The sequence below is a fragment of the Nyctibius grandis genome, chromosome 9, assembly GCF_013368605.1.
Source record: "Nyctibius grandis isolate bNycGra1 chromosome 9, bNycGra1.pri, whole genome shotgun sequence".
Classification (NCBI taxonomy): domain Eukaryota; kingdom Metazoa; phylum Chordata; class Aves; order Nyctibiiformes; family Nyctibiidae; genus Nyctibius; species Nyctibius grandis.
In genome coordinates, this window is record NC_090666.1 from 27,837,370 (window position 1) to 27,852,346 (window position 14,977).

The 14,977-nt window shown below is 49.6% G+C and overlaps 1 protein-coding gene across 1 annotated transcript in view; it reads left to right on the forward strand.

The window, feature by feature from the left end:
• COL6A3 (collagen type VI alpha 3 chain) overlaps positions 1-1,842 on the forward strand; it is a 64,467-nt gene extending 62,625 nt beyond the window's left edge. The window contains exons 45-46 of the mRNA XM_068407472.1: positions 683-853; positions 1,066-1,842. Of these exons, the coding sequence (XP_068263573.1) occupies positions 683-853; positions 1,066-1,106 (212 nt within the window). The 3' untranslated portion in view covers positions 1,107-1,842. The remainder of the gene's footprint in view (positions 1-682; positions 854-1,065) is intronic.
• Positions 1,843-14,977: the final 13,135 nt, after the last annotated feature.

The following is a 14,977-nucleotide window of genomic DNA, read 5'->3' on the forward strand; positions in this document are numbered from 1 at the left end:
CTCAGCAGAGGTGGCACGAACTGCTTCTGCAGCCCTGTGTGCAAGGGATGCCTGGTTTGTGACTTGATGGTAAATTAGTGGCTAATAACAGCGTTTTTTACTTTTTTTTTTAAATTTATTTGGCAATTTCATTTTAACACATCCAAGTACTTTGTTATTTCATTCCCCGCTCACCCAGCAAGGGATGCAGGATGCCAGGAGACAGTGTGCGGTAGGTCTGGGAGCATCTTCACATAGAAGATCTCTCTTTTCAGAGGAAGCCGGTATTTTTAACGGGAAAATGATGGTGCCAATACTTTTTCCCTTGCAGCTCAGCCAGTCCTCTCCCAGTTCTGAGACCTGCCAACTCATTTCCTGCAAATCCAGGGGATTTGCAGACAGCCGCTGCCATGCAGCCCTCTTCCTTCATCTCAGCATCGCTCCATGGATGCCTGACAGCAACATGGCCGGGGGCTTGTGGATCAGGGCTGGTGACCTCCAAAGAAAGACCTTCTCTTTGCAAACTAAGAGATGGGATTTAGTCACGGGAGACATGCAAAGTCTATGCTGCAGTTGCCCTTTCCGAGCTTGCATGCCAGCCCTGCTTGCAGGCATTTCTCTGCCATGCAAATACCTTCAGAGAGGCTGTGGTTCACCCAGCAGTGCTGTTGCTGACTCCTCTCACCCCTGCTTTTATCCACAGACACGGATATCTGCTGGCTTCAAAAAGATAAGGGGACCTGCAGGAGTTTTGTGCTGAAATGGTACTACGACCCGGCGACCAAGAGCTGCGCCCGGTTCTGGTACAGCGGCTGCGGAGGCAACGAGAACAGATTTAACACGCAGAAAGAATGTGACAAAGTTTGCGTCCCTGGTAAGCAATATACGCATGGCTGGAGAGGGACCAGCCAGGTCCCTGGTGTTTCCAATCCAGTGCAGGGCTGTAGTGAGCTTGCTTGTGGTGCTCTGGGCTCCATGGCAAGTCCTGGCAATGAATTCCATTTATCCTCCCTCGATATCCCACAGGGCTTCCCATGCATGGAATAACCTCATTTATTTTCTCTTTCTCCATCCAAACCTTTTCAGGTAACATCAACCCTGGCGTGGTGACGACGATAGAAACATAGAGCCAGCGACCCGTCAACGCATACCTCTGAGACAGCCAGGAGCGTCAGCCGTCGCCACCTTGCCCCTATAGAAGCTAAGGGTATAGACTACCTTGCACTGTACTATTTCATGCTTTTAACTTCCAAGCAAACCTTGAAGAAAAGTGTTTTGCTGCATGACCTATCAATATGGTGCTAAACTGTTTGTGGACTGAGTGCTACATGTGTCCGGGTTATAGCGTATAGCTTCAAACATTACCAAATATTTACCTAATTGCAGATTGTTATTGTCTCTCAACACGTCTCCAAATTACCCTTTCTCTCTGATTCCGGCAGTCTGCCTATCTAAGGCACTGTAAAAAATGAGACCAAAAAAAAAAATAATAATTTCACTGCAACTGTTACATGCTTGCTTTTATCGTTTTAATAACTGAGCATAACTTTACAGGGGAAGCCTTTGTGTAAGAGAGTAGCTAATTCTGATAAACAAGCGGTTCAATTTCTCATTCTTCCTTTTTTATTTTATGGGGGTGTTTTTTCTCCTTTTGCTGGATTAGATTTCAAACTAGATCTCTTGTATGCATTTGTAACATAAAGTGCCCGACCAAACTAGCAAGGAAAAGGAAGCAAGGTTTCTGAATGCAAATGCACTGCTGGGACCAAGGCCTCAGTTAACAAATTTTTAAAATTGTGGTGTAGGATGCCTCTGGCATTCTTCTGATGTTGTATGTGTTATAAAATACAAAGCAAAGCAATTTGGGGAGGGGGGGGTGGCGGGTGGGAAGGGGGGATTTTATTTTTATTGTGGATTCTGTGTCAGGAAGTCTATACAAAGAACTTTTAAATAAAGTCTAATGGAGGTTTTGAGAAATTCATGGGTTTGTCTTTGTAAAAGCCATGGTGGGCATCAGTGGAGTCATTTCCCAGGGTCTTAGAAACCATTTCTTTGGAGGGAAATCCTGGTGGTCCTTAAAGGGAGGATGGATGTAGTATGGATATTCAGGGGGGCATCACTGAGGTGCTGCTGGCAACCTGGAATTTTCCAGCTTGGAAAAAAAGTGGAAACTGAGATGTCTTGGTTGTGAAATCTCCATCCTGGAGGAATTTAAACTCAGCTGGACATGGCCCTGAGCAACCCAGCCTCCACTGGCCCTGCTTTGAGCAGGGCGTTGGACCAGAAGCATCTGAAGGTCCCTTCCAACCTGCATGGCTCAATGACCCCATGTGCATTTTTGGGTGTCTCCTTCACTGTCCACAGCCATGACGATTTTTACCCCAGGGTATTCCTGTCCTTATCTGAGCTCACCCAAGGATGCTAAAATTCACAGAAACAATGCACGTTGCCCTGCCCCTCCAAAAATCCCCCCTAAAAGCACAAAGCAGATGAACTCAACCCCCGCAGGGCACTGGGCAGCTCTAGGTTGTGGGGCTGAGGTCTTAAAGTTCCCCAAGCCTCAGTTGTGGTCTGCAGGCAGGGGTTTATAACACCTGCCATGGTGCTGAGGAGGAAGATGTGAGCCTTGCAGGCACACACAGTGGAAGGGGCAGCTGAATGCCAAAACCAGAGCAGGTCCACAGGGGAGAGGGCATTTACTCACTTCTGGAGAAACAGGGTTGCATTAGTTAAACCCATCTTGGAAAGAAGACCAAGCTTACAATTTAGGGCTTGTCCAGTGTCTTTCTCCATGAGTCAGGTGGGACTGTCACAAGGAGAAGGCAACCCAGTGGTCACCTGCCCCACACTTTGGGGTGCTACTTTCTGAAGCACTTCAGGTGGGTCTTCAAGGACCACGACGTGAGACACTCCATGTGTGTTGTACATGATGCCTTCAAAAGCAGCCCTCGCAGCAGGATGATTTCCCTTCCATAACACCATTTACGAGACTAAATTAAGCTAACCAGCCACCTCACACTCCCCGTTCAATGCTGCACACGATCCACAGGGATCCAAGAACCTCACCTTGACTTGCCCAAGTGAGTGGGGCTGCAGATTCGTCTGCAAGCAAGGGGAGCACGTAGTGCTGCTCTGGGCTTTGTCCCCGTGGGAGTTTACATTTTTAGGTGTCCCAGCTTTAATGCCATTCCCAGCACATGGAGCAGCCCAGCTCCCCAAATTTCCCATCAGTACCAATCCACTTGCGCAGGGGATGGCAGGGATGCTGCTCGACTGGGGCCGAGCCAAGCCCCTGCAGCCGCGCTTGGGAAGCTGCGTTGTTTATTTGGCACCCTCACCGAGCACATCACAAGGGCTTCATTAAAAAAGAGGGGAATGGGTAACTTTTAAAAAATTATTATTATAATTGGCTCTTGCAACGTCCACACTCAGCTGTGGCTGCTCCGGAGGACAAGGTAACCTGCCCTGCATTTCACCGTGCATGGGGGCACGTTGAAGACCCCCTTTTTCGCTCTCACAAGATATAAAAGTTGCAGCTAGGTTAAAGCGACCTGCGAGTCACCCTTCCCTCTGGCCTCCCACCACTCTGCAGCACGGGAGGGGTTTCCCAATGTCACTGCTGCCTCCGCTTCCCAGGACTGTGTAGCGCTCTGGGATGCGAAGGCACAGTCCCGGCTTTAACAGTGTGCTGGGGGGGCAGGCAGCTTGGGAAGGGGCCCCCCATCCTCTCCCATCCCCTTGGCTGCGGGGCGTTGCGAGTCGCCTCTCCTGAGCCTTTTAAGGAAGCACGTTATGCCCCAGGCCCCCGGCCAGCTGCCGCGCGGGGTTACACATGGAAGTCATCTGCAGCTGGGAGCGCATCTGCCAGCGTGGCTGCGGGATCAGACCAGGAGTAAAAATAGCTCAGCCGGGCCCAGCAGAGCCCCAAGCAGCGTGCTCCACTCCCGGCTGCCGATGGTTAGCCCCGGCATCTGCGCCTTGCTGCTTTTGGGGCGGCCTTTGCCATTTATTAGCATCCCCATGCTGCAGATCCAGCTGGCACCCCCCTGTCGCCAAGCCCCCTACGTTAGGGGAGGGGTTGCTCCCCTGATGTGTTTTTTTCAGACAAATTAGCTAAATAGTTCCCAGCCCTCCGTGAAACCATTACTTTGCAGTATCCTGAAACACAGGCACTCTGTTGATGAACTCAAGACAGATGTGATGGATGTATGTGCTGTAATCCAGAGGACACAGCCCTTTAAGCAGGACTTCTTATGCATACATCCTGTCTAAATCTCCTGCATCCAAAACGCCCACGAGTTTGAAAGGCACAGCTTCCACCCCTGCCTGAGAGTGAGACAGCAAAGACATAAAAGCTGTACTCAAGCCCAGCATTTCCCCATAAGCTCAGGACATGCCGTGAAATAAAAGAGCTTCACGAAGCAAAGTCTCCTGGTGAAGACCTGTTCTGTGGTTTAACGCTGCTTAGAAAGTCCTTCCATCTTTCAGCATGAGCTGTCAGGGAGCCACTGGAAGACATGTCCCATGGTTGGGCTGATGCTCTCAAACCCTCGGGCTGTGGCCCAAAAAGGACCTGCGTGCCTGAAAGCCTGCTTTCTTGAGGCACATCAGCCTAATAAAAGATACCATCACTCCCTATAAACTGCATCTCTCATCGCCAGACCACAGCAGCTACATCACTTCTGCTAATTGCCAAGACATCTTGTAAAAAAGGTCAGCGTCAGCAGAGAGGGTAACCTGGCATCCTCCTCCTACTCGGACCTGCTCACATCTTCTTTTGGATAGGCCTGGATGCATGTTTTAGCATAACTCACCTGTGGAACTCATGCCCTGAGGCACCCCGAAGCAATGGCAGGAAGGTCTGACCACGGATATAGACAATATGGGTGGGATGTGGTCGCCTACACCTAGGCGTGATGTGTTGTTTCAGAAACCCTTGGGTACCAGTTACACAGTGCATGTGGGGGTCTTGATAACCTTTACCGTGTCTTCCAACCCCACACAGGTATTGTCAACCAACACTAAGCACCTTTACTTGCAGCAGGGGCCCACATTTAGACAGCCAGGATGCACTCCTAAAAGGAGATGGGGATGCAGGAGGGGATGTAGGACTTTGCGGCTTCCTCTGGGCCACTTTAGTCTGAAATACTTCATTAGGAGGGTAACTGGTAAAATAAGGGCTGGTCGCTCTGCTGTCTGTGACAGAATTAGCATTAGCACTTGGAGACAAAGCATTAAATCCAAGACTCATTTGAACTTTACGTGGGTCTCCAAGGCAGGGTCAACCCAACCTACGTCAGTCCTGAAAGGTTTGTCTAACCTGTTTCCAGAAAACCCCAGAGATTTAGGGCAATTTTCCTAAAGGGTGAGAGTGAACAGTCCTTGGGACAAACGATTACATGGCTTTTGCAACAGCCAGTCTCAAATCTCACTTGCTCTAAATGAAACCCAGAGAGTTTTGGATGAACATGCTGCCCTTGGATGCAAGCAAGCTATGAGTCTGCTGGTGAACATCATAGGGTTCAACACCAGAGCAAAGACATAACATTTTAAAATACCAATGGTATCATAAAAATTAAGAGTAGGACATGTAGCAGAGTTAAGCATTGCAGCCAGACCCTTAAATTCAGGACAGCACTGGCATTTGATGCTTGGTTAGGTTCGCTTAATACTGTAGCTTTGCATTTAATCATAGCCTTCTTGGGAAACCTTTACAAGGAGAGGCAAAGTGGCTCTGACACATTTTATCAGCCAGTATTAAGTTTATTACATCAGTAAAAGAAGCCAGTCTAAATGTATATAGATGTACACACGTACCTGCCTATCTCCTTTCAGTTAAAGCGGGTTTTCCAGCAACGCCACACCAAAGCAATGCCCTACACCGCGAGTGTTGACATTGCAAGGTCAAGAGTTTACGGAAAAGGATGTCTTCCTGGCGCTCCTGGAAATTAGGACCATATCCAAGTGCTTCAGCATAGATGCAGATAAACTCGAAGCAGCTGAGCCTGGAGAAAAGGATCTTCAGATAATTGAGACATAAGCATGGGCATTTCCTCGGCCCCGGGTTTTCTGTGTGGCTGTCACCCTGCCCTTTGTCCCTCCTCCTTGCTTCAGCCTCCTGCTTGTGAGATGGAAATAGGACATCTCCCAACTCTGAAGTCATTAAACCTCTGAGTAACAAGGAGATGATAAACTGAGATAAAGGGATTTGGAAGATGCCACATTTTGTAGGTGATAATTTGCTTTCTGCCCATGTGTTACAGCTCCCATAAGCTCTTTGGGGCAGGGTGCTCACTCCCAGGGAGCAGCATCTTCCCGGGAGCTCACCACTAGCAAGCACCATTCCCGTGCACTGAGCTGACCGCTCAGCTTCTGGCGTGCCTGCCACCGAGACCGGCATCCCAGATGGCTTTAAGTCCCAAGATAACTTTAATCCCACAATAATTTCTCGGCCCTTGTCACACACCCCAAGCCCCGGCCCAGCAGCCGGGGACAGCTCACAAAATGGCATCAGGCAGCTCGCTGGAAGCGCAGCCTTTCCAAAAGCAAACCCATGGCTAAATTGGACGTGGCGGGGTAAACAGCCCCAGCAAATAGCTGGGCCTGCGCTCCAGCTGCGGGATGATTTACAAGACGGCAGGAGCGGGTCTTTTCTTCAGTTAAACAGAGCAGATCCGAAACAGATGTCTAACCTTTATCTCAATTGCTGTGGAGACGGAGGAGCAGACAGGGGAGAGAGAGAAAGACGTTCGAGTTTCCATTAGCTGCCGCTCCGCTGTCTTCCAAAGTCAGCTCATAAAGAAAAATGAACACCATCAGCCAGGAAACTTTGCTTTGGTCAACTATATGTTTTGTTTCGACCTTCGCTGCTATAGCGACGGTGCCAAAATAGAAGTGCAGCCAGCTGTGATGACCTCACCATATTACTCTACTAAAATCTGATATTGTAAAGATATTATAACCCAGGCAGATGATTGAAGATTTCCACACAGGCATGGCTTTCGCTGTGGTCTCCAGGACCCTCCTAGCTCAGTGCCTAGACAGGCAGGGAAATACCCTGAGGACAACATCCAGCTCTCCAACCCACCAAAACCAGCTTCCAAATCTGGGGTGAAAGCACCCCAGCGTGCTGCTGGGAATCTCATCTGACACACGAGTGTCTCAATTTTAGGATATCCCAGTGGGCAAAGACCAAATCAGCTGTCACACTTGAAAAAAAGGCAGAAATTATTTAAGCGCATGTACAATTAATATATATAGCTTATAAACGGAATCTGCAAAACTGCAAGTGCGCTCAATGAACTGAAGTGGAACTGAAAAGCCTGAAAAAAAGTTGCTAGGAACAAAAGCAGTAGGTTGTTATTTCTAAAATACTTGCCTAGTTCTCCAGAAGTGATTAATTCTGCAGATGGGGAGGTTGCGTTGGAGGTTAATAAAAAAAAATGAGCATTGCATTAGATTGACTGGAATATTGCAGAGGGCACAACACAGCTTGCTTTGGAAATAACCGGACCACTGCGGCCACTTTTCTACATGTTTCAGGCTCCCCTGCCCAGCTTGCTGCTGCTTCCCTACTCCAGCCCTTAGAGCATCCTTTGTATTTACTGCGGGTTTAACTGCGATGCACGTAAGTCTCAGATGACACCATTACCACTTACTGTCTAGCAACTCAAAAGCTTCAACAAATGCCATTTGGAAAGTCAAACACACTCACTCACTGCTCACACTTTTTTCCCCCGGAAATCTGGCAATTTTTGTGGCAAGAACGGGTTTCTGAGTAAAAGATGATCAATGGTTTAAAAGAGGCGTTTGCAGCAGGAGGATTAAATACAGCGAGCCTGACATTTCCCATTAACCCACAGCTCTGCTGCTCTCATGGCACTGCATTTTGCCCCAGTTCATTATTTTAAATGCTGCTAGAAACCAAAAATGATTTTGGAAAAGCCACCGAACTTGACCCCTGCCCCTGCCCTGGGTGCCAGGGTCCCTGCAGGGCTCACCGGGTGAGACACCCAGCTCCCTGAACTTCTGGGCTGGTGGCACTCGGAGTTATACAGGGGTGGATTTTGGACGGACCACCTGACAGTTTGACACACAGCAAAAAGTTGACAGATCCTGAAGCCGCTTCCAAAATAATTATTCAAAATCCCCACCAACCCCGGCTGCGTTTTAAGGCTCCTTCGTTTTCCCTGCACTTTCTTGCTCTCTGTCCCCCCTCTCTCTTCCTTGGGATGCAGACCATGGGTAAAAAGCTCTGCATCGCCCTTAGTGCCACCCCAGTAAAGGATGCAGGTAGTCCCAGACTGGCTCCTGACAGAGCTTAGCTATTTTATTTCATGCTATTTCTCTCCCAGGGTGGAAGGAGCCATAGGAGGAGGGCAGAGGGGCACCTCCAGGAGCAGCCTAGAAGCTGCACTCCTTCTTCCCACTTAGAATCCTACCAATGCAGAGCATGTTGTAGGTGTCAATCTGGGACTAAAAGCAGCAAACTGTCCAAAGTAGAACTTAAAAATGCAAATGTTACCCTGAAAAACTTCAGCGGACAAGCCTACGAGGCGCCTGAGAACAGTAATAGCTTGTTACAACAGTGGTATGACACAGATTAAGTCCAGCTTGGAAACCTCAGAGCTTGTGGTAGCTGCATTAGATGATATCTGCATATTGCCCAGAATATTAGGGAACACGTGTTAATTCTCCTAGCAAGGAGAATTATAATTCTCCTCCCAAGGGAGGCTGTTTCTTGAAATAGGCCACGTCAGAGCATCCTCACAACGCCGCCCGAAGAGCCCCTTTTTGCCTACTTCCCAGCAGGACAGGGTGGATTAGCTGGGTTTGGCAGCCAAGTGCAAAAGCCTTGTTAGTGCTAGAAAAAAATATCTGCTGTTTGGAAGAGTTTAAGGAGCTCTGAAGTGCTTGGTATTGAAGCTAGCTTAATCCTGAAAGTGGGAGGCGAGCAAGGAAGCCAGGTGTTGTGCCTGCATGGACTCGGGGATGGGGATAACCCCAGATTAAAGAGCCTGATTTGAGGTTTACTTCCCATTTTTTAGTACTTTTTCCCCAATGTGGCTGTATCTGCCCCATTTTTCTGCCTCCAACACACCTGCCCCAGCTACCTTGGGAAGGGGTGTGAGGATAGGGAAATGGATAGGGACCCTTTCCACATTGGGCTTGCAGCACCCTGCAGCTTTGGGAACCAGTGACCATAACCAGCACATCTCCATTTAACACCCCAGAGGATGTTTTTTCCCCCTGTTAGGTGTCATTCCGTATTGTTTTAATCCCTATAAGGTGTCCCTGGTCCATTTGACCTGCTCTATCCAAAGCCCCTAGTTTGAGACCCCAGTTTTGGCCACAGGCATTTCAGCATCACTCGATTAGGAAGCGGTGCACTGAAAACAGCACCTCATTTCCACCCCTCTTCTGCTGCTTGCTGCTGCAACAGGCAGCTGCTGGAAATCTGCCTCCTTTTTTTCTTTCTTTTTCTTAATTTTATTTTTGGGAATAAAAAGGCATTTTTGTTTGTAGTCTGGAGCCAAACTCATTGCAAAAGTGCAGGCTGTACTCTGATCAGCCCCGTGCATCGTCCCTACAGCTGTATTCCATCGTGGGGCCACTTAATGCTGGTGGTCACGTAAAGATGGGGAAAGAGAACATCCCCTCTTGCAAATGTTCTTTGACAGCCTGTCCCTGTAAGTGGGAAGCTCAGCTCTATTCCACAGAGGCTCAAGGATTTACCGAACCAGTGCTGTGCTGATCCCTGGGTGCCCATGTTCCCCCTCCCCTCCTTGCAGGTGTGAGCTCAAACGTTTTCCCAGATGGGTTTCCCTTTGCAGGGGTAGCTCCTCAGTTGGGGCCTCATCCTGATTCACTTTGCAAAGCCCCCGTCATTACCCTGGGGTGCTGCATGCCCTGAGCTCCTCCAGGCGTGCTAGAGGCTGCATGTGATGAGTTTCCCAGCCTCAGCAGCAGCATGGGAGGACCTGGCACAAGGGGTGACAGCCATGCACCACCAAAATCCACTGCCTCCAATGAGCTTTCATCATGCCTTTGCTTCCTTGGCATTTTTCAGCCACACATGGAAATCACCTGGATGTTTGGAAGCTGAGGAGAGCATCTCCTGTACATCAGGGAGCAGTGTGCATGGCCAGGGCTGGCCATGCACAGCAGGGAGAGGTCCAAGCCCCATTTGCAAGCTCCCAGCCTGCCAGAGGCGCAAAAGTAGCTAGAAAAACTCAGTGCAGCAGCAAATGCTTGAGTCTATCTGCAATTCTCTTCTAACATGGGTTGAGTAACCCTTTAGCAGGTGCAGATGGGAGAGGATGAGAAGAAACGATTTGTTTCTGCAGAAAAGCCATCTCCTAAACTGCTGCCTCCTCCCTGGCTGTCCCAGCTCCTTACGTGTCTGTCTGCACCAGAAATCTCAGGAATTTCCACTGTACTGTTCTCAGGAAATCTCTGCATTTTTCACAGACGTGCCTACGAAGGGACACCGATTGCACAAGACGGCTGAGAGCTGGGAAGGGAGAGTCCAGAAAAAGACAAAAGACAAAAAAAACCCAAGCAACAACTCTGCTTGGAAAAAGCAGGCAGAAGTTTGAAGCACATCCAGACCACTGCTCTGGAAATCAAGCTGAAAAATCTTGTGACATCAAGGCTCTCTCAGGAGGTCACTGTTATTTCCCAGCTGCAAAGCCCTGGGAGTGTCACTAGCAGCGCATGGTGGACTTTGGAAGAGCTGGAAAGACGATGCACGGTGCCCAAGGAATGTCTTGCAGTGAGCTTCCCATTGAATGCCATCGCAAGACTCTGGCAGTGCAGTATTGGAGAGCACGAAACAAATAATTCTCCATCGGTCATTAATTTGCTCTGAAGGTCCAACACCTGGAAGTGGAACATGCGCAGGGCTGGACAGAGAAGGAGGGGGCATCTTCCAGGCCTCCTCCTGGTCGTTTCTTTGCTTCAAAGAGCTAACAACGCTTGGGGACAACAGGGAGTAATATTTCTTAGAGCATTTTGAAATAAAACCAGAGCAGGTTTGTATTGCACAGGGATGAGGGTAGCAGGCAGGTCATGCAGATGTGGAGCAAGAGATGCAGGAGAGAGAGAGTCAAGTGGAAAGGAGGCTGAGGAAGTGGGGGTTTTGCTTTTTATGTACATGTTTCTGTGCATCACTACATCTGTGCCTGGGGCAATCTCCCTCTGGCTCAAAGGAGTGCAACTTGCATTTTTAAAAACAAGCACACACTTATTTCAAGAAGTGTTGCTGAAAGTTGATGGATACATTGGAAAGCCACTTGCAAATGGATTGAGATGGGTATCCCAAGGGAGATGGTGCAAGGCCAGATTTGTCACTGATTGCATCCCCTAGGAATAACACCCAATTGCCTTATTTTGCGAGTTGTCAAGAGGAAAAAAAAAAAACAACAAACATTAAAATGTACAAGAGAGGTTTGTCCAGTCTGCTCAGCAGGGGGGGGATGATGGATACATCACGGACATGAGCGATAGGATGGAAATGGAAGAGAACATCACCCAATCAGCCAAGAAAGCAGTAAGCCTGGACTCCAAAGGACGTCCAGCTTTTATGGTGTACATCGTATCTTCCTACAAGTCATTACACTGCTGCCTAATCCCCCTGCTCCTGTGAGATGCTTTGTACCTCCTACAAACTGCTGGGACTTCTCATTACCTGCTGCTGACCCTGGCAGTCATGGTGGCTTGGGCACCTCAGACCTTGGTGGCCAGGAGGTCCTGGTGCCCAACTCCTCCCTGGTTTGATTTTTTTGGTTAATTTTTGGTGAGGAGAGAGTCTTTGTGAAGGGATGCTTGTTTGCAAAGTTAAAAGGCAGCTTACAGAGGAGCGTGCGCTTTTGCAAACAGCCAGGGCAGTCCCAGCACACCGGAGCTGTTCACTTCCCCAGGGCCTCCCCTGCTCACCTTGCTGTCAGCCCACCCGTCCCCTCTCTCCAGCATCACCATCACTTCCCCATGCTGGCAATTTCGTGCCATCTTGTTGCTGTCAGCCTGGTAGGAATTGGGGGGGAGGGTTACATCTCGCTCCCCGCCCTCCTACAGGCTTTACCTCCTCGAAATGGTGTGGACTTGAGCCAGACCCCAGGGCCCATCACCCTGGCCTCAGGGCAGCCAGCCCCGCTCCCCTCTGCGGGGTGCAGTGATGCTTTTCCCTTGCGCTCCTCCATCCAGCAGCCAGGACTAACCTCAAGCTCAGACCCTGTTTGACTTTTGCAATCCCTTCCCAGCCCCACTAGCAAAATAAGCGCTGACCTGTCTGGGTCTGTCCCTCGCCTGCCCCAGCTCTGACGGCACACAGTAGCCCCATGCTCACTGGGCTGGGGCCGGACCCCAAGCGCAGCCGGCAGCGGGCTGAGCCATGGCTGAGCATCGTCTCACTGCCTCCCACGCAGATCCGGGATCCAGCGGTGAGCCACATGAGCTCATCGTTGGGGTGCCGCCAGCCTGACGGAGGAGGGAGGGGAAAGAGAGAAAAGGCAGCACAAGAAAAAGGAGGAGGAAAAAGGAAAAAGGAGGAGGAAAAAAAGGGAAAAGGGAAAAGGGAAAAGGGAAAAGGGAAAAGGGAAAAGGGAAAAGGGAAAAGGGAAAAGGGAAAAGGGAAAAGGGAAAAGGGAAAAGGGAAAAGGGAAAAGGGAAAAGGGAAAAGGGAAAAGGGAAAAGGGAAAAGGGAAAAGGGAAAAGGGAAAAGGGAAAAGGGAAAAAAGAAGAAAATAGAAAAAAGAAAAAAAAAGAAAAAGAAAAAGAAAAAAGAAAAAACCTGAGGCCAAGTCTACATGAGTCTACAGCAACTCATGGAAGGGGCAAGGAGTGGGACGGGGACCAGGACAGCCACCAAGCAAAAGGAGTCCCTTGTGTCCTGAAAACAGCCTACCCGACAAACCCAGAAATAAGGGGAAAAATCATATTAGCTTCAACGCCTTTTGAGCCCATATGAAGTGCTTTGAGCACTGCATGTATTTAATACCTGTACGGGCAGACAGCTCTGCCTCTCTGCCCAGGAGAGGGGCAAAGGGGCTGGTGGTCACCTTTGGGATTTCAAAGATCTCTGCTAACGATGCCAACACAAGGTGACTGAGAAAATCCATCCCTTGCATAGCTACGGTTGTCCCACCTGCGCTGCAATTTTCTGGCAGTGATTTTATTAGCAAGGCAAGGCAGATAAGGGGACTTTCCTCCCGAAGGGAAACCCAGCCCTCCTAATCTTGAAAATGGGAGAAAAGTGAGCAAGGTTCAAGCATGTTTTAAGCTGTTTCTCATTAGCATGGGAACGAAAGGCATGCCATGGGGAGCTCAGGGTGGAGCAGGGGGGCTGCTTCTCTATGCATCACCCAAGGAGATGCTACACTGCCCCAAAACAGGGTGACAGGCACACCCACCCCCCCTTGGATGGGGCTTTCCATCCCTCTGCAGTAGTGACCCTTCTCATTGCAGCTTTCCCCCATGCCCGGGGGTCCGGCAAGGATACCCCAACCTCACAGCTCATCTCCCGGGGCTGGAGGTGAAAAATTGGATTCACAGGCAGTTTTTCTTCACTGCACCGCTGCCTGAAACCCCTGCAATGTTCCAGCGCCGGGGCCAGGAAAAGCCAAACCCTGTGCACAGTGAAAGGTCGGGGCACGACAACACCCACAAGAAGAGATGGGAGGGTGGGGACGCAGAGAAGGGAGTGGAGCGGAGATATTTTGGAAGAGCAAAAAGGAGGAATGAGAAGCATGATGTGGGAGCATCAGCCAGCTATCGAGGAAGGGAGATGCATGACCGAGCACATCAGCCTGTTTGCAATCAGCCCAGAGGTGGTAGAAGCCTGGCCGGGGACATGCACAGCGGATTCAAAATCTGCTGGAAAACGGCTGCAGGGAAAGTCTTGTGCTGATGCAGAAAAAGATGTGATGACCTCGAGGTTTTAGGGAGCCAGCACACATTTCCTATTAAAAACATGAACCTAATCCTCCTAACAATGAGCACCAGGAACCGCGAGCTAGGGAAGCATCACATTCACTCCTGCACTCACCCTATGCTCACAGAAGTTTAAAAAACCACTTCTTCTGCCTCAAAATCAAGGACAAACCCTAATGCCTTTCCTCCTGTATATTCCCAGTCAGCATATAAAACCAATAAATTACCCTCTGCATAGGAGCAGAGATTAATTACACTGCAATTAAATTGCAGTGGGGGAGTTTTAGCCTAGGTATGAGCAGAGGCAGCAGCTTTGCTGCTGTCCACATGGTCCCACATTACACTGTCGGGCTTCACGGATGCAGCCCTTCCGTCCTCAGGATGACATGTGGCACATATAGATCTATAAGAGAAACACAGGTCTCGTCTGTCTGCTGAGCTGCATCCAGAGACCAGGACTGGGCCTTTTTAACAGTTTTGCATGAGGGAAATAAGGAGAGAGTCAAACCGCATGTGCAGGAGGTGCCAAGGACTGCACTAGCATCTCCTAAACGTTTCACAGCCCAGAGCGGGATGAAGTCTGAGGGCAGACACATCCCTCAGGCTTCGGCCGCAGTGAAGGGCGCGTGAGCCAGTCGCAGTTTTACGCATCAAGCTTCAAGGCCCACAAGAATGAAACCAGCATGTGAGCCTAAAATAATTTGTTTCTCTATTCAACAGTGAGCAGTGGGAGAAGCGCAACCTCTTGCACAGCCTGCGGGGCTGCAATGGACAGGGAATCCCCTTTTCTTGGTGAAAAGTTCCTTCCCTGATGAACCAGCTGCTGTCCAATGCCATTAGCAGTAATTAGCCCTTCGGGATTTCAGCACATCCCTTCAGGGACTCGCCAGCTCTCGTGGGCCAGTGGCATGATGTTTGCACTGCAAGTCACCGTGCCAGCTGCACCGCTTCGCCGATGGGGCCAGCTGCCCTTTCTCAGCTCCCCTCTGCTGCCAGTTTATTTTTGTGCTCAGATATCCTGGGGTTGGAAGAGCTTTAAAAAATAATTGTTTTACTGTTTAGAATGATA